Here is a 22,055-nt window from a genome sequence, read left to right on the forward strand (position 1 = left end):
TTCAGCCGCCCCGCGGACGGCCTCTCCCTGCCCAGCGACCTGCAGCCAGCCTCGCTCCCCTGCCCCTCCCCTTCACCCTCCCTCACTCTCCAAACTTCTTTTTTCCACCCTCTCTAAACTTCAGTCATTCTAGTGCCCGCCTCCTCCACTCCCACTAACCAATCATTGGCCTAAATTCTCGCTAGGGATCCGCCCACTGCGCGCCGGGAGCCAATCCTCGGCGCGAGAGTCGAGTGCTGGGGATCGATCCCCGCGCCCGGCCTGTGACGGCAGCGCGCCGGGCGCCGCGCGGCGGGAGGGGGCGGGGCTCCGGGTGAGGGATGGGTGAGGGCGGGGGGAAGGGAAGAGGGAGGAGGAGGTTGCGGCGGGTTTGAAAGCGGCAGTTTCCTGGCAGCTTGGGCAGGCGTTGGTCTCGGCGCTACAGCTCCGCAGCCGCCACGATCGATCCTTCGACGGCTCTGCGCGCGCCTCTGCGCGCCCCGGACGGATTTTTCGCGTTCCTGCTCTTCCCCCTGTCGCTCCCCGCCCCCCCGCCTCTGCCTTTCCCGCCGCTGGGGCGCGGAGCCCGGGGGCCAGCCGGTGGCAGTGACCCCGCCCGAAACCCCTTCTGGAACCGCCTGGGGACAGTTCCCTTTCCTTTCCTCAGCCTAACCCCGGGTGGCTCTCGCGGAGTCTGGTCAGCCCCGGGGAGCGCAGCCGGGAGGGGTGTCTGAGGGGCGTCTCGGGCTTGGGGCGGCCGGGCCCCCGCAGGCTGTGGCCGGGGGCACGGAGCGGCGAGGCCCCCTGACCGGGCTGCGCGGGCCGCCCGGGGCCCCGGGCTGAGAGGGGGCCGGAGCGGCGCCCCGGCCGCCCGCGCGGGGTCTCCCCCATGGTGCAGCGGGGTTCGGGATGTCGAAGACGCTGAAGAAGAAGAAGCACTGGCTCAGCAAGGTGCAGGAGTGCGCGGTGTCCTGGGCTGGGCCCCCGGGCGACTTCGGCGCCGAGATCCGGGGCGGCGCGGAGCGCGGCGAGTTCCCCTACCTGGGGCGGCTCCGCGAGGAGCCCGGCGGGGGCACCTGCTGCGTCGTCTCGGGCAAGACGCCCAGCCCTGGGGATGTGCTGCTGGAGGTGAACGGGACGCCTGTCAGCGGGCTCACCAACCGGGACACCCTGGCTGTCATCCGCCACTTCCGCGAGCCCATCCGTCTCAAGACCGTGAAGCCAGGTACGCCGGCCCTGCCTCTCTGTCGCGGGGGCCTGGGGGAGGTCCGGGTGGGCGTCCAGGCGGCGGCCTCACCTGCGCTCGGTGTTTCGCCGTGGGTAATCGTAGACCTCTAGGGTGTGCCTGACTCCCTGGCGAGGGAGGAAGGATGGTGATTCCCATTTTGCCGGTGGGAAAACTGAGCTCTGGTTTGGCTGGGCTGCTCTGCAAGCTGTCGCAGAATTACCACCAGAAGCTGGGTTTCCTAAATTTGTAGCTTGCCACCGCAAACAAGAGTTTTTGACTAGAGAAAGCCAGTCCCTTTCTGCTCTCTTTTGTGCAAAAGGTCCTTATAATTGTAGCATTTCCTTTGGAACGGTCTTATGCATATTCTAACAGGGAAAAAGGTTTTTACTATGAGGCACTTGGTGCCAAGGTACCTAGTGTACCTGGGAGGGCTTAGCTGCTTCAGTGTTTCTTGCACATTAGCAGACATCTCCGAGCTGACAAGCCTAACTCTGTCAGTCTAGGTGGTTCAGGTGTCTGGGTACCGATGAAGGTACAATATGTGATATGTGGCAAAGTGGTGTATTCTTTCAGGGAGCTGTTGAATAGAGTCTGGGTTTTGAAGGGAGACCTAGGTGCCTAGCTGACTACAAGCTTTTGTAAAGCTTTTGATTTTATAGAATTTTGTTGAAGTCGTGGGTTAAAAGAGCCCCTGTTGCCCTGGTGTCTTTTATGCTAGTAAAATCTGCTGCAAAGCATGTTATGTTTATGGCATAGTTGCCAATTTCAAAGCATTGATCAGACAGAATACAGTGATATCTGATAGTATGTAGTAGTCCTTATGAATCTGTTATCGGGAACATTGTTGGCCATTTCAACATTGGTAGAATGCAAGTCTGTCTTCTGAGATGTTTGTAGGAGAGAGAATTACGATTGCGATTGCAATGTAAGAAGAAATCAAACTGCCTTTGCTGAATGTGCTCCACTGAATACATGGTGCATCAAAATACAATGGGCTTAATTGTGACCTGAGCTAGGTATCAGTCCATTCCTTCGCTACAAAATGCTAGAAAATTCTGGAGAAAAATTTAGTATGTTATTTCCTTCACGTTTTTTTTTTTTCTTTCTTCAGCAGTTCACTTTGGAAATACATCTTTAATAGTCCTTGAGTTTGATTGGAACTGATGGTTTGTGGTGCAATTTACCTGTGTGTATTGTGGATATATACACATACATATGTGATCCTACAGTCTTAAATTAAGATTTTCTTGATTTTCTTCATATAGCCTATTCCATCATAATCATTTTAAGTTTGTGGGGTTTATGTGAGGTTTTCTTTCCATTGTTAATTTTTTAAAAAATGCTGGCAGACTTTAAACAGCTTTTTCTGTATAGTTTTGAGAATTGTAAAATTCTTCCTTAACTCAAACTTTTAGAGCCATATGTGAAGGGTAGAGGAAAGGCTTTCGGTGCTGTAATTCAGCCAGTCAGACACTGCAAGCCTATATAGACAGCATTTACTAGTCTAGGTGCCATTTAGTTCAAATCCCATGAGTCAGTGAATAATGAGAACATCTGCATCATTGCTTTGTGTTTTGTTTTGATTAGTTGGGAGCATAGATAGAGTATAACTTATTTTAAGAAATAATCTGAAAGTTGATATATTGATTCAGAAGCTAGTGTATTCCAAATTATTGTGATTCTTTTAGAGCACTGGAGAGATGGCTATTTAATTAACATTACTTTGGTCTACATGTTTTACATTTTCTCTACCTTTATATCAAATTTATGAAAATAATTCAAGGTTTAGGGTGTGTTTAGTAATACTAATTGTATTGAATAAACATCCTATGCTCCAGAGTGCAGTTGACATTTTTATAGTAATAGAATTTTATCCTCTTGACAGCCAAAGACACTGTCCTATTTTAAATATTTAGTCAAAATAAAGGGGATAACTTACATTAATGGCTGCAGAACATTTTGTGATGATTAATAATAAAGTTCTGAATAATACACTTATTTTTTAAAGATGTACTCTGCATCAATCATTTATAATGGATATCATGTCTGTATCAATATTCTAAGCAGGTTGTAATTTAAAAATTTTAATCTCTTTAAAAATAATATTCTGCATTTCTTAGCCTTACATTAGATGTTATTTTAAAGGGCTTTCTTCAATAAAACAACATATATATTATCTCCGGAGGAGACAAAGCTTCTATACTGTTGTGATTCATTTTGAAAAGGATGAAAATACAGAGTAAGGGAATTTAAAAAGAAACTTGCCCTACACATTGTTTTTTTCTCTTTCTATCTAAACTTTGTGAGAGAAATGGATTTTTCAGTTTAATAAGGCACTGTATATTTAGCACTCTCATGACTAGTAGCTTTCTATTAGACTATATTCATAGCATATCATTTAGAAATTAGCACAATGTAAGAGTAAAATTTAACCATTTCTGTAAGATATAATACTAACGGGGAATGATCTCATACTGTCTTCTAACAAAGTCCATGGTAGAAGGATGAGCTGGACTGTGGGATATGGCTGCTGCAGCACTGATTCTCCCTGGCTTTCTCCTTTTCATCTAGTAGATGCTAAGGGGGGCCTACCCAAAGCTGGTACTCTCAGCCGGATGACTTAATGAAGGCTCTTTCTGGAAGTTACTGCCTTAAGCTTTGATTTTTTTCTTTATTTTGTTATAATGTTTAATAGATAATTGAAAGTAACTCTTTAATATATGGTTCATAATCCAAGGCTTCTCCTGAATGAATTAGGGAATTTCTTACTGTTTTAGTTTCAATGCAGTACTTAGCAGTCATTACTTTTCTTGCTTCTAGGAGAATCTTTAGTTTCACCTATTCGTTGGCCCAACTAATCACGTGTTTCTTGATTATGACTCTGTTGTTTATATTTCTGCAAAGAGAACAGTTGTCACTTGAATTTGAACTTTGTATTTTTCCAATAGTAAAGGAAGTTGAACTTTGGACCTCTGGTGAAATTGTTTCATGATATAGTCCTGTGATCAGGATTAGTTTCTTTGATTTTACTGCAGAGTATATTCTTAAACCATTTCTATTTTGATTAATGATACAACTAGTTAATTTTGTTCTAAAATTTCCCAAACTATGAATGTGCAGACTTTTATAGAGTATATAAATATTTACTTCTTCATATACCTTCAAGCACATATTTCAGCAGTTGTAAATTACATGGATTTTATTCCAGAGATTAAGTATTGATAAAGTAAGTGCATAAAATCATTGTCTGTTGCCTTATTCATACATTACATTCAGCTACCCTAAGTCTGGTATTGTATCCAGGGATGAAAATCACAGGGAACAATAATACAGTTTGTTTAAATAAAAACTAAGTTGAAACAGATCTTATGTAATGTTAAGTAAATGTATATACAAGTCTTCATCAGTGACTCTTTGGGACATCCAATTTGTAAGGGAATTTTGTTAAAATGAGCTCATTCCTTGAAATACATTCCCCATTGGTGAAGAAACGTTCCTGGATGCTTTTAAATAAGAAATGTTTATGTTGGTCAGCTAATAACTAACTGTGCCTTTCTGCTTGTAACTCTTGGATCTTTTTGTTATTTTGGTTTTAGTGAGTATTTCGGGATTTTTGATGAGTTTCGTTTAGTTAGGTAATATTTGAAGAAGGGAAGAGTAAGTGAATTTAGAGTTAATTGCTAGACTCCCAGGTTTGCAATACAGTAAATTCCTTGGTACTTTTTTTTAAACAAAGGAATCCAGAGATTGGGTGAGGCAGCCCTTTTGCTAGGGAAAGTAGCATCACATTTTGATAAACTTTAAATTTGAAACTTGTCTGCTTTTTCAAATCTTGGTAGCAATTTTTTGTTGTTATTCTAAAGGTCTTAATAACTTAAGCATTCAGGTTCTGAATTATATTCATTGACACCTTCAATTCTTATGAGTAATAGGCTCACACCAACAGCTGCAGAACTCTAACTCCTATTATATCAATCTCTTCATACTTAAAATTTTGTTTTCTGTCCCTTTCTTTGTAGGAGTACTGTGTCCAAATATCTCAGATATAATTTTGTTCACTTTTCTAGTTTATCATTTTGGTTGCTTTGTTTATCCTGCCCTCATCCTGAGACTTTATTTTCCTAGGTTGAAGTATTTTAAAGAATTTCCTGCTACCTTAGTGGTACAAACATTTGTCCCTTTCAATTTTAAGTCATTTCTTATTTATTCAGTTTATTGCTAAAATTGATTTTCATGGAACATAACTGTGTGTTCCTAAGGAATATAAGTTATTTTTCTCTGATATCCTGGGATGTACTTTAAAAAACCTCTTATTATGACAGACAAATTTTAGTGATTTTTTTTTTCTGGTCTCTAATTTATATAAATTGATGGTAAAACAAATCTAAATTTGTTTAACTATCTGACTTATGAAGTCAGTGCCTAATCTTTTCAAGTGAATAGTTTCATGTAGAGTCTTTACTAGGCAACCCCCAAGAACATAGTAAATTTTGTGGTCACTTAGTGTTTTGGGAGTGTGTTGAAAGAGAATTTCATTTTTATGAACCACTTCAATATTATTTACTGATTTCAAACTCTACCAATTTCAAAGTCAATTTCTGGATGTTTGTAATTTGACAAAGGATAAATGTTTTGGTATTAAAGACTAGAACTTTGCCACTTTTAATTATTTTTGTCTTCTGAAATTTTGAGAAGTAATTTTTTTTGAAATACTACATTTTGGTAGAGAGAATGAGTCCCCTGAATTTAAAACTGTTGCCAAGGGTAAGATTTTCAGTAGCTTGGAAGCTGATGTTGTGAGAGACTTGTTTGTGGGGGAATAGAGACAAACATTCATTGCTTTTTTTGCTAATTTTACTAACAAAATATCTTGCTAATATTTTGTACTTGAAGAACAAATATTATTCAGAATATTTTCCAAGAAAAGGTGCTTATTTTACTTTATAAAGAGAAAATTAAAGTTCTGTTACTGGTACACATTCCCTCAAACAAATACTTAGTGGCGCCCCCACCATGTGCCAGCATTGATTGTACAAAAATGAGTCAGAAAATGTATGTCTTCAGGAAGATCACAATTTAGTGGGAGCTTAATGACTCATTGGTAAGGAAAACCTGTAGTTAGAATTTTGCTCTCTTCATTTTTCTCCCAATATTTAAAACTCTTTAGAAAAAGTTTTAGTATGAATGTTGGTGAAAAGTAGACACGATTGACTGGCTGCATAGTGTGGTGTTCTAAAGAGTGGTTGTAGAGTTGCATTTTAGAGGTTCTTAAGTCATTACAAAAAGAGGGAAATCAAATATATTAATAAATAAAGCTATATTTTTAAAAGCCCTTAAATTGGCCATGAAATACTACTATGTTGTACCATTTTTAGGATGAGTTCTACATGCCACTTTTCTACTCATGTTGGAACAATGGTTGAATACCAGATGAAGTAATTTGCTTGCTTTAAAGAGAGGTGTTTTACCAAAAAACAAAAAAACAAAACCCCACAAGCATATCTTTGAACTCTAACTAATCCAGGTACATATAGTGAATTTGTGTAAGTTAAATATGTATATGAGGTGAAAGAAAGGTTTTTTTCTTTCTTTCTTTTTTAATGTCTTGTGGGGTCCTTGCCACCTGTCCTTATTTCTGACTTGGCTGGTTGGAGAGGGAATTGTGGAGAATTTTGAACTTATACTGGTTTTGAAAGATGGACAGGTTTTGGTTGAATAGGATTAGGATCTTTTCAAAAGTAGATAAGAAGCAGAGGAGGAGAAAAACACAGTATAAAAATGTTCAATATAGAAAGGTCTGCAGTGTGGTCCATCTCAATTTTGTGTGTACGTATATGTAAAACTTTATTTTGTACAAATGCACAAAATCTACATTCTATACTTGGGAAGTAGAGGGAAAATCATATTAATTATTTAAATGTGTAGGTAGTTCCATTATAAATTGTCTCCTACAAGATTTTTTTTTTGAAATATGTTTTCTCCTAAAAATAATACTATAAGGTACTTGATGCTATTTCTACCTTCAGCCTTATTCAAGTCATAATGTAATACTATGAGTATTTTTATTTAACCCTTAATATGGCTTAAGTATTACCAGCAGTTCTGTTTTTTATGGTTAATAGCCCTATTTGAGTTGTTTTGGAAGCTGAACCTATTTATGGGAAAATGTACACATTGCTAGCCTAGGAAAAAGGGAACCGAAAAATACATTTTGACCTTAACTCTGCCTTCTCTTTTGTTATAGTCACAGTCACAGCTGATTGGCTTCCAGTGAAAAGGGTGGCATCATTATATCTCCATTTTCTCCCCAACCCTAGCAATTTTATCCTGATGCAGCCACTCAGCTGCATTGCAGTAGTTTTGAGGAGGAATACCCCCCCCCCCATTTCAGTTATCACAACATGGCCAGGGGAGCATGGACTACATTTTGAGGACCATAATATGACTTGTGACATATCTAAATGCCTGAGAAAGGACAGACTGTATTTATACTTTGTTTTATTAACACACATGAGAGATACTGTTTTAGAGACTCAGTAAGAGTTATAAAGAGTTAAACTTTTCTGCCATTTGGAGTTTAGGGTTTTAGAAAATATTATGGAATAGGAATTTGGAAAGAAGTTTTGTTTCAATTTAATAATTAAGATCTATTCTATTAGAGGCTTCCCTTCCTATTGTCTTGGGTATGCAGTATGAACAGTAACTGATCTACTTAATTAAAAATTTCTAGTATTTTGACCTCTTTGCTATTGCTATTTTTTTGCAGAGAATTTTAAACACATAATTATTTTTTCTTACTTTAGGGAATTTTGGGAGAGGCTAGCCTGTATCTCATTGCTCTTCTGATTGGGAATTACATATGGCTATGAAAAATGAGATTTTACTATATATGATGACATTTAACAGAAATAGTTTTATGAAATGAAAATGCCCTACAAGGGAGGAAAAAATTTTATTAATAAATGCTTTATTTTCTGAATTTAATCAGATAGAATTAAGCTAAATTGGTTTTGTTTTTTCCTCCAATAAAATAACTTTAAAAAATTCACTTTAATGGTATAGTCCTGAAGCTATATTATGCTTTGGATATGATTATCTAGTTTGCAACAAGTATCTTGTAATCTATAGCTTAGATCTTAGCAGAAAAGAAAAAAACTTAATTCACATGTCAGTTTCTATGTTTTTAAGAATTCTGTAGCAAGTGACAGAAACTCTACTGAGGTTAATTTAGTGTAAGAAGAAATTTATTGATTTACATACATAAAAATCCAGGCATTATTCTGTAACAGCTAACTTCATGTTCTTAAGTGATAGTCATCAGGACCATTACTTGGCTCTTTTCTTTTCCAGTTAGCTTCTCTCTCAGTTAGACTCCTTCAGTGTAGCAGGAAAGGTAGCTCTGAACCTTCAAATCATACAGGGTCCTTCTTAAAGCATCTCATCTTTTTTCTGGGGTCCAATAACACATCTCATGAAGGGATTTGGCCCTGTGTCCATCTCTTGGACCTGTTACTATGGAGAGAGGGCAATGGTATACTGTGATTGATCAGGCTGGGGCATATCTACTCTTGCAGCTGGGTGTAGATAACAAAATATGATTAATAACTGTAGCAGAACACCAGGAGGTAAGGGAGGGACAGTTCCTCAAAGGGTGGGATGTTCGGGAACCAGCACTGCAGGAAATAGCCTCTTTAAAACATTTTATCTTTCCTACTTTGAAGCCAACAATAATACACAGTTGTCATAAAACTGTTATTTTTTAAAAAAACATATTGGTTGTAAACCCAAACTGATTTGGTTTCTAGGTGCTGCTTTTACTCTGATATTTTGCTCAAATATTGTTATATTTGGTGTTTTTTTAATCCAAAAATTGCTTTTATCTAAAAGTTGTTTCTTTAAAAAATTGAAATGCTGATCCCTTAATGTGTACGATTTAAAAGTACTATTTGCAATTTGTCTTTAACTTTCTTTGATTTTTTTTTTTTAAACGTCAAAACATCAAATAAGATTCTCTAAATCAATGGTGCTTGTTCTGAGATAGATGGAATACTTTGGAGGATCATTTAATTATCTTTGGCATTGAGAAAATGATTATTAGTCTAGATAAACAATAAAGTGTTTAAAACTTAATTATATTCTACCATTTTGCAATCGAAATTCTAAACTAATTGCTTTCCAAGATGTTTTGCTCTTAAAACAATGGCCTTTTAAAACATAAATTAAGAGAGCACCATTATTGCATTATATCTGAGGCATCCTTAATAATACCTTTTAACCATGATTTCATGGAAGTGACGCATAAAGAAATGATTTCACTGACTCTTTGAAACACTACTTCAGTGTGGTATAATGTGGTGCCTGTTTAATCACCAAAAAAGTTATTCATCAGATATTACAGAATAAAACCTGACCCCCTTTATAAAGTTTTTTCTTGCTCCCCCCCCGCCCCCATCCCCCCCCCCCCGTCCCCCAGTAGGAGCTGAGAGGGAAGGGTGCTCAGAATATCATTTTATACTTTTTATATTCTAATTACTGTATCAATGTCTTCAGCTTTGGTGCCATAAAAACAATAATTTTAATATTAACCTTCAGTTTATATATGGCATGCACAGCAGGAGTTTTGACAAGTGTCATCTGGTAGCTGGACCTTTAGTAAATATTAAATGTTGGTAGGTTATTGGTAAATGCATTTATATACTTTATTATACATAGAAATAATACCCATGGAATTGGGTGTGATTTGCCAGTAAGAATCACAGCAGGGACTTCATATTTTTACATTAGTTTATGTCCCTTTTGGATGTCTTTAGACCATATTTACTGCTTCTATGGCAAAAGCCTGTACTGACTAGAGTTCTCCAATATTAATTCCATATATTGATTAATGAAGCCATGAAATCTGTTTAATTTAGTCTTCTTTACTTCTCTTCACAGAACTATATCTTAACCCATCTTGGTAGCTTTTAGCAGAAGAACAGTTTGTCAAAATATTATTAATTTTAGCTAAGGATTCTATTCACTAATTTCAGTGTTTGATTTAAATTACAATGCATATGCTAATGAATTTTAATTTCCTTTGAATAGAGTTAGATTTGCTAACTAGGCTGTCTCATAATAATGCTGATGAGTGAAATGACACTTCAGCCTCCCTTTGGTGGTAACCCCAATTTCAACCTTACTCTATGTCTAATAAGAATATTCTGACTTGAGGACTTATCACAATATACTGGCTGACACTTAGAGTAACAACTATGTGTCAGGTCATTATACACCCATCTCATTTGGTTTATATGGATGTATATATTGACCTCCATGCCTTCCTGTAAAGAAATTTATATATTTTTATTCTCAATGAGTAAGGTATTATCATCTCCCATGAGAAAACTGAAGTTCAGTTAGGTTAACACACTAGAGTTCACCTGGACTCACAGAGGGGACTATGAACTGAAACAGCATTGAGTCTTTCTTCACTTTCTGGATAGAATATTAGTTCAGTATGTCTGAAAAGTCTCTGTTCTATTTCATTCTCTAGTTAAAGGAAAAATCTCATAATTTGGAATTGTTTGAGGGGGCGTTAAATCCAGTAAAACATTGGGCAAGTACTTACAATAAAAGCTTCAGTGCTTAGTTCTGTTTCTATACAAAGTTTGTGGCAGTGCAGTTTAATCTGCACAGCTAAACTGCATGAGAAAGTAGTTATTCCTGAGAACCAGTAATCAAACCGAAAGTTAGTATTAATTCTTGCTACATTTGTAGGAGAATGTTTTGAGCATTTATATATTAAAGCCTGGATAAATATTTTTGGATAAATATGCTTGGGAAAATCATATATTTGATACTGGAAATAATACTTTGTTCTTGAGTTTCTTGTCCACTCATGCTATAAATTCACTCAGCAGGAAGGCATTTAGCACATTTATCTTGAGACATGTAGCCTAGAAAATGTTTTGGTGAATGTAGGAACAAATATATTTTGGAATTAGGGATCTTTTATAAGTATGCAGATTATTTTCAAAGTGTACTTTGCTTAATAAAATTTAGCCAAGCTAGACAGAAGAATAACTCAAGTAGACCTTTTTTTCTTCCAGGCTTCAAGTACTGTACACTAAGATGGATCTTTTGAAGAGGCAATTAAAGCAGGTTGTGGAGTGTTGGCACCTCTTATTTAAGTGTTCGTGCTGTTAAGTTTTCTCTTTTGGCTTCAAGTCAGTCACTCAACTGGAAGGAGCCATAGCAATCTAATCGTAGTCTATAGGTAAAGAAGTTGAGGTTTAACAGTGACAGAAGTCATAGCATGAACCTGGTAGAATGCGGACTAGAACTCAGATTGTTTGATTCCTTTAATTGTTTTGGCTTCTAGCATAGGAATTTATGCAGAAAACTGGTGAAAAAAGAATTTGTTAAACATATTGTTTCTTTATGACATCTGCATTCTTTTGGAGTTAAGTGTAATGTGCTAGACTCAGTTTGTTAGGCCATCAGTGTGCATGAGTATGACTCAAGACAGTGCTGTGCTAACCCAGAACTTGGATCACAAGAAAGAATTTTAATTACTATGTGCCACAGATTTTCAGGGCATTTTTCACCTTACATAATACTGTAGCTTATGGTTGAGATTTAAATAGTTATAAAATTGTTAGTTGGTATAAGAGCTGAATATTTAAGTATTTATTCTTAGTTGTTTGGGCTTTGAAAAATTATTTTTCCTATCAAAGAGATTTTTCTCAGTGCTTTCAGTAAAATCCTTCTGAATAGTTGCTGCTTTACAGTGGACTGCTATTGCTGTTTCTTGCCCCTTTCTGTGGGGGTGATGCTACAAGTCTGACTTAGAATCAGCTGTAGTTTTATTCCCTCCCACCCCCCGACTGACTAGGGAATACAACAGGGAAGATACATTTTGGGTCTAGGGGACACTCAGGGATGTGGTAGATGAACCTTCAAGGGTACCTTCGGCTCAGTATCCTCAGCTTGTTTGGCTATAATGAGGGTTGACATAACTGAAAGGAGAGATTGTGTTCTTGCTGGGTGCTGGACGGGTGGATGTCTCAGGCCACATAGAGCTGGCTGCAGCAGAGGACAAAGTACTCACTGTGGGGCAAAACCAAAGAAAGGGGATTGAGGCAGCAGTTCTGGGGAGATTGTGTATTCATTAGGTAAGACTAATGGGAATGGTTGGGTCTTGCTTGGGCTCTTTGTAGGTCTGTGAAAGTACAGCATGAGTGTAGATATGGAAAAACTCTTTATACTATCAATCTACCACATACTCCTTTGCAGTATCAGTTAGGGTTCCGTACAGGAAACAGAGTTACAGTGCAGGAATTAGTTGCTTAGGGAATCTTTGAAAGGGCTGGAGGGCTGGGTTTTAGGCTGGGCTTCTGAGAATGATCTCCAGGACACCTTGGAGCAACCCACCATGGGAGCTGCCACCATCTGGAAAGTGGCAATCAGGAGGTTGCCTCTAGAAAAAACAGTGGCAAGAAAATACCACTGTAGCTGTCACAGAATGGATCACAACAGCCACTGCTACTGTCATCATAACTCCTTGAAGTCTAAAATGCAGTGTCTAGTTATTGCTGTGACAACTTCTTGATGCCTATGAACTATTGACTAGATGCTATTATGTTATGCTGAACCTGGCCTCTGCTGCCTCTGCCAACTGTCTGTAAAATAATTAGGAAAAAATCAATTCTGAGTATTTATTACCTTTGTTTTTAATATAATTATAATTTTATGCAACACAGTTCTTAATAATGGCTGTGTTTGACTCTCAGAATTCCTAAAAATTTGATAATTGACCTTGTGAAAGAGCATAGCCAACTCCAGTACATAACTACAAAACCTCCTAGCTGAACCTTCCACTTCTAATTGGAAATTTCTCTTTTTTGTCTTAGTTCAGAGCTGTAGACTGGACCACTGACATGTTCATGACCTTGTTTACTAGCTGAAAACAGCTAAAAGCTACAGGCTGATGAGGCTCTGCTTTATTTCTGCCTTCATATCTTGTGTCCTGCCTCTTAATGGTGGAATCAAATTTGCATCCAGAATACTAGCTGTAAAGGAGTCTGGAAAATTAAGTTTTTAGTTTTATAACTTTTGTGTTTCAGGAAGGCATACTATAAGGAAGCGGATGTTGAGTGATAGCTGATTCTTTTCCACACACTTATCTTCTTAAACATAGTATTTTAATGACAATTTAGCTCATTCTTGATGACTCATTATCATTTCTGTGAGCTTCTGTCTTTGAAATGGCCTATAGTTGGAATGATCATAGGGCCACTAGACTTTTAACATCTGCAGTGACCTTTTGTACTAGGTTAGTTTGTGTCTGCTCTACCTACCATATATGCTGCTGAGACATCTGTGTTTTATATCATTTGATCTCTACTTCCCCTGCAAGCCACAGGCATTCAGGGCCGGGAGGGCACCTCAACCAAAGCAACCAATTTATAGGCTGGTCAGGAACCTGTGATTTCCATGGCTTAAAAAGATGAGTGGGGCTTATTGTCTTTTGAACTAAGACAAAAAGAGAATTTCCAATTAGGGTAGGAGCTTCGCCTGAGAGGTTTTGCAGTGATGCAGTGGAGTTGGGTGTACTTTCATGAGACTGATTGTTAAATTTTTAGGAATTTAGTGAGTCAGTTGTCAAATAGCCATTTTTAAGAATTAAGTTGCATGAAATTATAATTAAACACAAAGGTAATAGATACTCAAAATCAATCACTTCCTAGTATTTTCCCACATTATACTATTAATACTATCTATGCTCTTGAATTTCTTTATATCTATTATATCTTGATGGTAGAATTACTATGTAATGGTTTGCTACTATGTTTATCTTCCCAGCACCATTTGCACTGTTGTCACAATTGACTGTGGTGGGAGTTGTTAGCATTTATTTACCAAACACACCACTGATTGTGGGGGTAGGGATGGAGAGTCAAGGTTGGAAAGGCCATGATAAACCATGTACAAACTAAAATTATGGGAGAAGAAACTATGAATAAGCAGAAAAAGCTGATGCATGATGTAGAACTGGGTGGTGTTAATAGCAGAGCACTGGAGGGAAGGGCCACAAGCGCCTCTTTCTAAGGTCCAGAATCATTCTAGAATCATCCTACAGCACTAGTCTCCATGAGATTCAGCCCTATTTTATTAGTTTTAGGAATTGTATGAAATTGTGAATTTCTGTGTATTACCAACCTTAATAGAGCACTCTGGAATTTTATTTAATTTTAATTTTATTTAATTTTGTTTTTTATTTATGCTTATATGCTTTCCTCTCATTGAAGAGAAGGCAGTTTGTTAAAAGTTTGGATCAGATTTTCTGGAATTGAGATGAGGTAAAGAAGCTAAAGGAGGGAGGGAGAAGTGTGATATGTAAGAACTTCCAGAGGGGAACATTTGTAGCTTTTAAATATATGGTCCACATTTCCCCCAACATATTTTACACTAGAATAAGACTGAAATCTCTATTGAAGGATGCCTCTTGTAAATATATTTTTTTATTCTGTGATATTTTTCATGTATAAACATTGTATAGATAATTGTAGTTGCTTGTATAATAAATACATAGGAACAGCTTGTTACTGTATAAATGTCCTAAGCCTCAAAGGCTAGAATATTGGGGTATAGATGTTATCTGTCTCTTTACTATTATAGCTCCCATCTATGCCTTTAGGAACTAAGGTGCAGATTAGATCTGGTCTGCGTCCATAGCTCACAGCCTTAACCTCTCTTCTGCCTTTGATCTGTTTTCTCTCCAGTTTTGTTTTCTCTTTTCTCTGATTGCTTCTCCCACGCTTCTCTGCTTTCCAAAGAAAAAAGACCTTGTACAGATCCTACCAGCCAATTGCAGTGCTCCTTAACTTCTTCATTGTGGATTGTTAAATCTCAGAGGGTCAGGTGTAAACCTAGGGTGGTATTCTCTTTTCTCTCATGTTTGTCCTTGCTTAGATGTTCAGGAGCTGCTCTTAACCCTTACCTTAGAACATGAGAGCATATGTTTTTTTCTGTTCTGGATTTGAAAATATTGCAGAAGCCTGATCTCAAGATAGAGAATATTTTACTTTTTATTTGGTACCTTGATTTTAGAGATTCACACTGGACTGCATTTAGTAATCCAAACCCCATCTTTTAAAAAATCATCCTTAAAGAATTAGTGATTGGAAATTGATCTTTGAAAAGCCAATAGATAATCTCTTAGGATAATTTCTTACCAATGAAAGAATTAAAAAAATTGTCTACTTGGAAGGGTCTTCCTGAGGAGGGGACATGTAAACTGTGAGTTAAATGGCAAGAAGGAAAGAGTCTGCTGTATGAAAATTTTTTAGTCAGAGGGAATTGTAAAATATAAAACCCTCAATGTAAGAACCTGGTATGTTATAGGAACAGAAAGGCCAGTGTGGCTGGCGCCTTGTAAGTGAGGGGGTGAAAATGATAGGGGTGAGACTGAAGAAATAAGCTGGGGCCAATGTTGGTCTGTAAACCATAGTAAGGGGCTTGAATTTTATTTATTCTTAATGCCAGTGGAAGGTATGAAGTTGGAAAATGGTTGATAGTCATTTCAAAAAGTCATTATTTCTGTTTTAGAAGGGGGGACAAGAGTGGAAGAGGGGAGACTCTTTAGATTGGGTGAGATTAATGATTACTTGGACTACTATAAGAGTAGTAGCAGTGAAATGAAGTAGATAGATTTGAGATATTTTGAAAGAGGAACTGACAGGACTCACTGATTGATTGCAGGTAAGGAAAGGGAGGACTTGAGTATAGGTAATTTGTAGGTTTTTGCTTTGAGCACCTGAGTGAGTGGTGGTAACATTTCCAGGAATGGGAAAGATAGGAGGTTGGGTGGTGTGATCAGGTTTTTTGTGTAAAGAAGGTATATCCATCACCTAGATTATTTTCTTAACTTTTTACTCCATATAATTAATCTGTTCCTCTATCCATCCACCAGTCTATCTTATTTTTTATGCATTTCAAAGTCAATTGCAATCACCAATGCATTTCCCCAAGCAAGGCTTACAAATACCTATTTTTCTCATTTTACAGATGAGAAAACTAAGGCTTGGAGAAAAGTATGCTCAAGGTCATATAGCTAGTTACTGGTAGATCTGAGATCACCATGTAGGTTATCATTAGTCTAGGACTGTAATTTGATTGTATTTTAACTTACAAGAATAAAAGTGAATTTTGGAAACAGAACAAGTTACCAGCTGGTTTATGTGTTAAAATTCTTGGACTCAGATTTTTCAGACAAAAATGCAAAGGATATAGTACTATTGTTGGATTTGATTGGATTGGATTACGAAGTTAGCATGGCACTTAGGACTTCTTGTTGGAACGTGCTTATAATGTTGTAGAATTGGAACATTTTCAGGTATTCGGTCCAGGAAAGTAGCTTGGGATTCTTCCAAGCATGAATACTCTTGTTGGCAAGGCCTTTGCATTTAATTAGCAAATGTGCCTTGCATACCTACTATGTACTAAGCCTCATGCAAGGCCCAGAGATACAGAAGGGAGTGAGTCAAGTTCCATACTTTCAAGGAATTCAGCCTTTGACTTCTGTTTAAGTTTTCTAAAATTTCTCTTCATCTTTTATTATATGTTTGTTAAAAAATGTAACAAAAGCTGAAGTTCAAAAAGGTAGAGAGCTTATTCAATCTAGGGGCAAAACTTCAACCTTTGTGGTAAAATATGAATAAGGCTATAGTTTAGGCTCCAGAATTGAATTAATCTCTAGTAGTATGAAGGGCAAACATTTTTTGTTTGCTTTGTGTGAGCACTTTATTTTCTAAGGAGTGAAAATACGGTATTTACGTTTCTATCTTATGAAATTTTAACTAGCGAGGTTGTTAGTTAAGTCAGTATCAAACCTGGAAGTTAATAATGACTTAAGTTGGTACAGACATATGAGACATGTTTGTCTTTTTTTTTTTTTTTGTTTATGAGACAGAGTCTCGCTTTGTTGCCCAGGCTAGAGTGAGTACCATGGCATCAGCCTAGCTCACAGCAACCTCAAACTCCTGGGCTCAAGCAATCCTTCTGCCTCAGCCTCCCAAGTAGCTGGGACTACAGGCATGCGCCACCATGCCCAGCTAATTTTTTCTATATATATTAATTGGCCAATTAATTGCTTTCTATTTATAGTAGAGACGGGGGTCTCGCTCTTGCTCAGGCTGGTTTCGAACTCCTGACCTCGAGCAATCCACCCACCTCGGCCTCCCAGAGTGCTAGGATTACAGGCGTGAGTCACCACACCCGGCTGAGACATGTTTGTCTTTAAAAGTTAAACTGACTGGGTATGGTGGCTCATGCCTGTAATCCCAGTACTTTGGGAGGCCGAGGTAGGAGTTGAGCCCAGGAGTGTGAGCTGTGATAATGCCACTGAATTCCAGCCTTGATGACAGAGCGACACCCTCTCCTAGTTAAAAAAAAAAAGTCAAACTAATGCTTCACATTGATGTTATTTTTATGCTTTCTTATAAAATAAACATTTCACTGTATATTGACTTCTGTGAATTTAGATATTAAGAAAATTAACCCAATAGAACCCGTGTTCTTTCCTTGCTGTGGTTATTCTCTGTTTTAACATTTATTATCCTCCAATAGCTTTCAAGTCTTCCCAAACTCTTTTTTCATTAGTGCCCAATATGGATACTCAGTTACAGCCAAAGTATTTGTTGTATTTCTTCAAAATCCAGTCCTAAATTTATTTCCTTCATATTTTACTAGAATTGATCTAATAATTTTTATTTCAGTAATTTTCAACCCCAGAATACTTAACGAGTTCTATACTTTGCTGTATACATTATTAACTTTATAGCTATTTAGCCCAGTAATTTAGACTTCACCAGCAGGCTGTGGTAATAGAAGTGGTCTATTACCAATACTGATAAAAATTTATATTGCTCAATAAACACTTTCTAGACTACAAGGCATCTTTATACCTTTGACTGAAGAAGAGCTACACCTTGGTGGAAAGTTTTAAGAGGAACACACATAGATAAAAAAGGGGATCTCTTCTCGACCCCAGTTCACTCTTATAAATTTGAGAAGGAAAAAGAGAAATGAGTGGAATTTAGTTCCTTTTTAGTAAGAATTTAAGAAATATAGAGTGGTAAAAGACTAAAATTGATATCCTGTTGAACTTATTTGGGATATATGTTTCAACCACAAGTTGACTTTTTAAAACCTTCTTTTTAAAAAATTTAACACAAATACAAAATGACTTTACCTAGTTGAATTACGTAAAGTTATTTGTATTTATTTTTGTTTTAACTTCAGCCTTGGGGACAAAGTTCACTAAGGAAGAGAGATATGACATTGTTATCTATATAGTTCCCCATGAACTGAATATGTACATAGTTATATAAGGTATAAAATATCATATATGAATTTTTTCTTTGGCATCTCTGACTATCCCTTTGAAGTATTCCTGAAATTTTTACACTGAACACAGGGGGCTGGCTAGTTTGGTCAGAATAAGTACCAGTTTGGTCAGAATCAAGTAGGATGTCTGGGATAAGACTTAAATGACAGCATCATTGACACTAGGGAGAGTTAGGGCTTAGGGCTAGACCATAAGTAAAATTATAAAGTGAAATTACTATTTGGTACCTCCTTATTTTTTATTCTCCTATCCCATACTAATTTTTACCTCCTGGTGTTATATTTCTATGTCTGCACGCTGTCTCCTGTCTGGTTTTAGCACCCTTTCCCTGATTGGCATTCCCCACATCTTGGCATTTTTTCATTGTTTATAATAGATAGGTGTTAGGAAAGTTATCCGATTAACCTATTCTATACCAACTTATACTAAACCGATGTGAAGAATTATCACTGCTAAACCTACTCAGGGATATTTTCCTCTTAACCTCCTATGTGACCAAAAATAACAGAATCTCAAGTGATGCTACAAATTATATGATTAAAGTTATTCTGCCTGATCGAACTGATTCTGCAAAATATGAGAACGATATCTGTGGTTCCTAACCCCTTCTTTTATCACATTTCTTCAGACTGTTTCACTTCTCTTGCCTGGGGGTTATCTCCCTCCATGTGTTACAATACCTTTCTCTATCTGTCTTCTTACCAAGATTCTTCTGTAACAGTATTTTGTTGTTCAAAATAAATTAATTGAGTGCCTTGTATTTTGAGATTCTTTGTAAAGACTAGGGTATGTCAGCTTCATCTTTTCTGAGTGACAATTCTTTTTTGGGAGCAGGGGTTGGAAAGCCTTTCATAAGGAAGTCTAGAGCTTAGATTTTGGTTATTATTTCTAAGTTTGAATCTCAGCCATGCCACAATTTTGTATTCAAAAGTTCCATAGAATATAAAGGATAAGGACAAAAAAGTACTACTAATCATTTACCACTCAGAAACAATCATAATAATTACTCTTGTTTTCTTTTACTATTTTAAATTATTTTGGCTATCATATTCCTAGACATGTGATTATGCGGTCAAAAAGTATGAACTTTTGGGGGGGAGTCTGGATAATTGTTACATTGCGTCTTTCTGGCTCTGGAGCTCATGCATTTTCATCATACTATATTGTCTTAGTATCTTTTGAGCTTTATTTTCTTTTATAGACAACATCAGATCTTTTAGCCAAAAAGAGATTTGTTCTTCTTTTGGCTCCAAAAAGTCATCTGTTATTTTGGATTATTTGCTAAATTGTTCACTATACAGGAAACTTCCAGCCTTCATTTCACAGCAATGACTGTCATGTTGATAAACAATCATGATATCCCAGGTTGTTAACTGTGCCTAAGTAGTTAAATGGCCCAGTGAGGTTGCCTATTATCTGTTGGTGATTGGTTCTGTTTTGTCTTCTATATCTAAAATTTTGCCATGGGTAACTGCTTTGATCAACACAGAATATAGAGTCCTTTTATTCTGTCTGTAAACATCTTCTTTAATTTGGATGTCTGGAACTTAACTCCTCACCTCCTAGTTTCTGTTCTTCGTTACACAGCCAGATGGATCTTGTGTAAAAGCAGAAGTAATTTTGGCTATACAACCAGAACTGTTGATATTTCCATTTCAAGAAGCTGAATCAGTCTTAAATTTGAGTCAATAAGTAAAACCAAACCCAAACCTGGAGTGAGCTACCAATAAGTTGCCAAAGTGCTTAAAAACTTGCCAGATGTAAAACACTAATAAATGATTTATTCTCAGCAACTTAATCACTTTATTGAGTGGCAGTGTTTCAGTATTAAAGCTGAGCTGTTTGGACACCCTGACCTTAATCTAGTGGAAAACAGTAGGCTTTTGAATTGGCACATACACCAGCCTCCTTCTTAGTATCCACAAAATGCCTTATTTTTAAATTATTGTTTTTAAGTCTTATGTTTTCTCTAACTACTTCTGATAGTATAATTAGGCATCTCTATTATATCTTTTTTCAGAAGGCTAATTTGTAAATATAGGCAGGTTTTCATGTGTGTTCTGGTACATTGGTAATTACTGCCACTGATGACTTCTGAGATAATCCAGTCTAACCATTTTTTTTTTTTTTTTTTTTTTTTTTTTTTTTATTTTTTTTTTTGAGACAGAGTCTCACTTTTGTTGCCCAGGCTAGAGTGAGTGCCATGGCGTCAGCCTAGCTCACAGCAACCTCAAACTCCTGGGCTCAAACGATCCTCCTGCCTCAGCCTCCCAAGTAGCTGGGACTACAGGCATGTGCCACCATGCCCGGCTATTTTTTTGTATATATATTTTTAGTTGGTCAATTAATTTCTTTCTATTTTTAGTAGAGACGGGGTCTCGCTCAGGATGGTTTCGAACTCCCAACCTCGAGCAATCCGCCCGCCTCGGCCTCCCAGAGTGCTATAGTCTAACCATTAAGTATCTAAAAGTGACATGATTTAAGTCACAATGATTCTTAAAAAAACTGCTGAATTAAATGAACTATAAATTTTGCTAGAAATTAAACAAAGCTTGCTTCTTTGAAGGGAGCTGATTTATTCCTTGATTTTCTCTCTGAATCTTGAGCAAAAATTGACTTCAAAGAATGTTGAATTTTCTGTTCTATTTAATACTATATAAAAATAACTGTACTTACCATTTAGTAATATTAATAAAACAGTTCTGTGAGTTAATTTATTTCAATCTAAGTTAACATGTTACTAAAGTAGATTTAAATAAATGATGCTTATGTGTAAAAGACATTGCTAGTGTAATAAGACTTTAGACTTTCTTTCACACTTCTAACAGTAATTCCAATTGTTATGTGAAATTTGGTATATCATTTCCATAATTAGATGGCATAATTATTATTACAAGTTTTAGAATATTTATGTAAATGTATTGCTAGACATGTTTTTGGTAGCTTTCTTCTAGCTGCTTTACCAGTAGTCTCTTTAGTAATGCAAGTAATGCTAATAACCAAAGTAAGCAATTATAGTTCAAGCAGTCTTTCTGCCAAAAGTTCATGAAAATTTGAAGGAATTTTGGGTGTTTTTGAATTATCCATGGCATTACTTTCCAGACAGATTAAAATGAGCATAAATTATTCAAATACTGTGTGGATAAATTTTGTAACTATTCCCAGTATCCCACACCTGATGGGACATCTGATATTGATTGATCATTTTGGGAGGTTTGTATATATCAGTAATACCTGAGAATGTATAGTTTTTCCTTTTTTCCTATCACTTTATGCCTAGTTTATTTATGATGGTCATGTTCTTCCTTTGCCTCTATTTTCCATTTCTCCCCTTTTACTTTTTCATCCTATACTCCAGCCCCAGAATAAATTCTCCTTGAGCATCACTTTTGTTTGTCATTCCTATTTTTAAAAATCCATGATTATTTCTCCTGTTGCCCACTAAAATCCTCAGGTTAG

General features: G+C 37.2%; 1 protein-coding gene across 3 annotated transcripts in view; it reads left to right on the forward strand.

Moving 5' to 3' along the window:
- Nucleotides 1–346: 346 nt before the first annotated feature.
- The window catches only part of MAGI3 (membrane associated guanylate kinase, WW and PDZ domain containing 3), a 259,169-nt gene continuing 237,460 nt past the window's right edge, over nucleotides 347–22,055 (forward strand). For all 3 annotated transcript variants that reach the window (XM_075999991.1, XM_012778436.2, XM_012778438.2), the window contains exon 1: nucleotides 347–1,204. In XM_075999991.1, coding sequence (XP_075856106.1) covers nucleotides 889–1,204 — 316 coding nt within the window. In that variant the 5' untranslated portion in view covers nucleotides 347–888. The remainder of the gene's footprint in view (nucleotides 1,205–22,055) is intronic.

This window comes from Microcebus murinus, chromosome 2, assembly GCF_040939455.1.
Source record: "Microcebus murinus isolate Inina chromosome 2, M.murinus_Inina_mat1.0, whole genome shotgun sequence".
In the NCBI taxonomy this organism is placed as follows: domain Eukaryota; kingdom Metazoa; phylum Chordata; class Mammalia; order Primates; family Cheirogaleidae; genus Microcebus; species Microcebus murinus.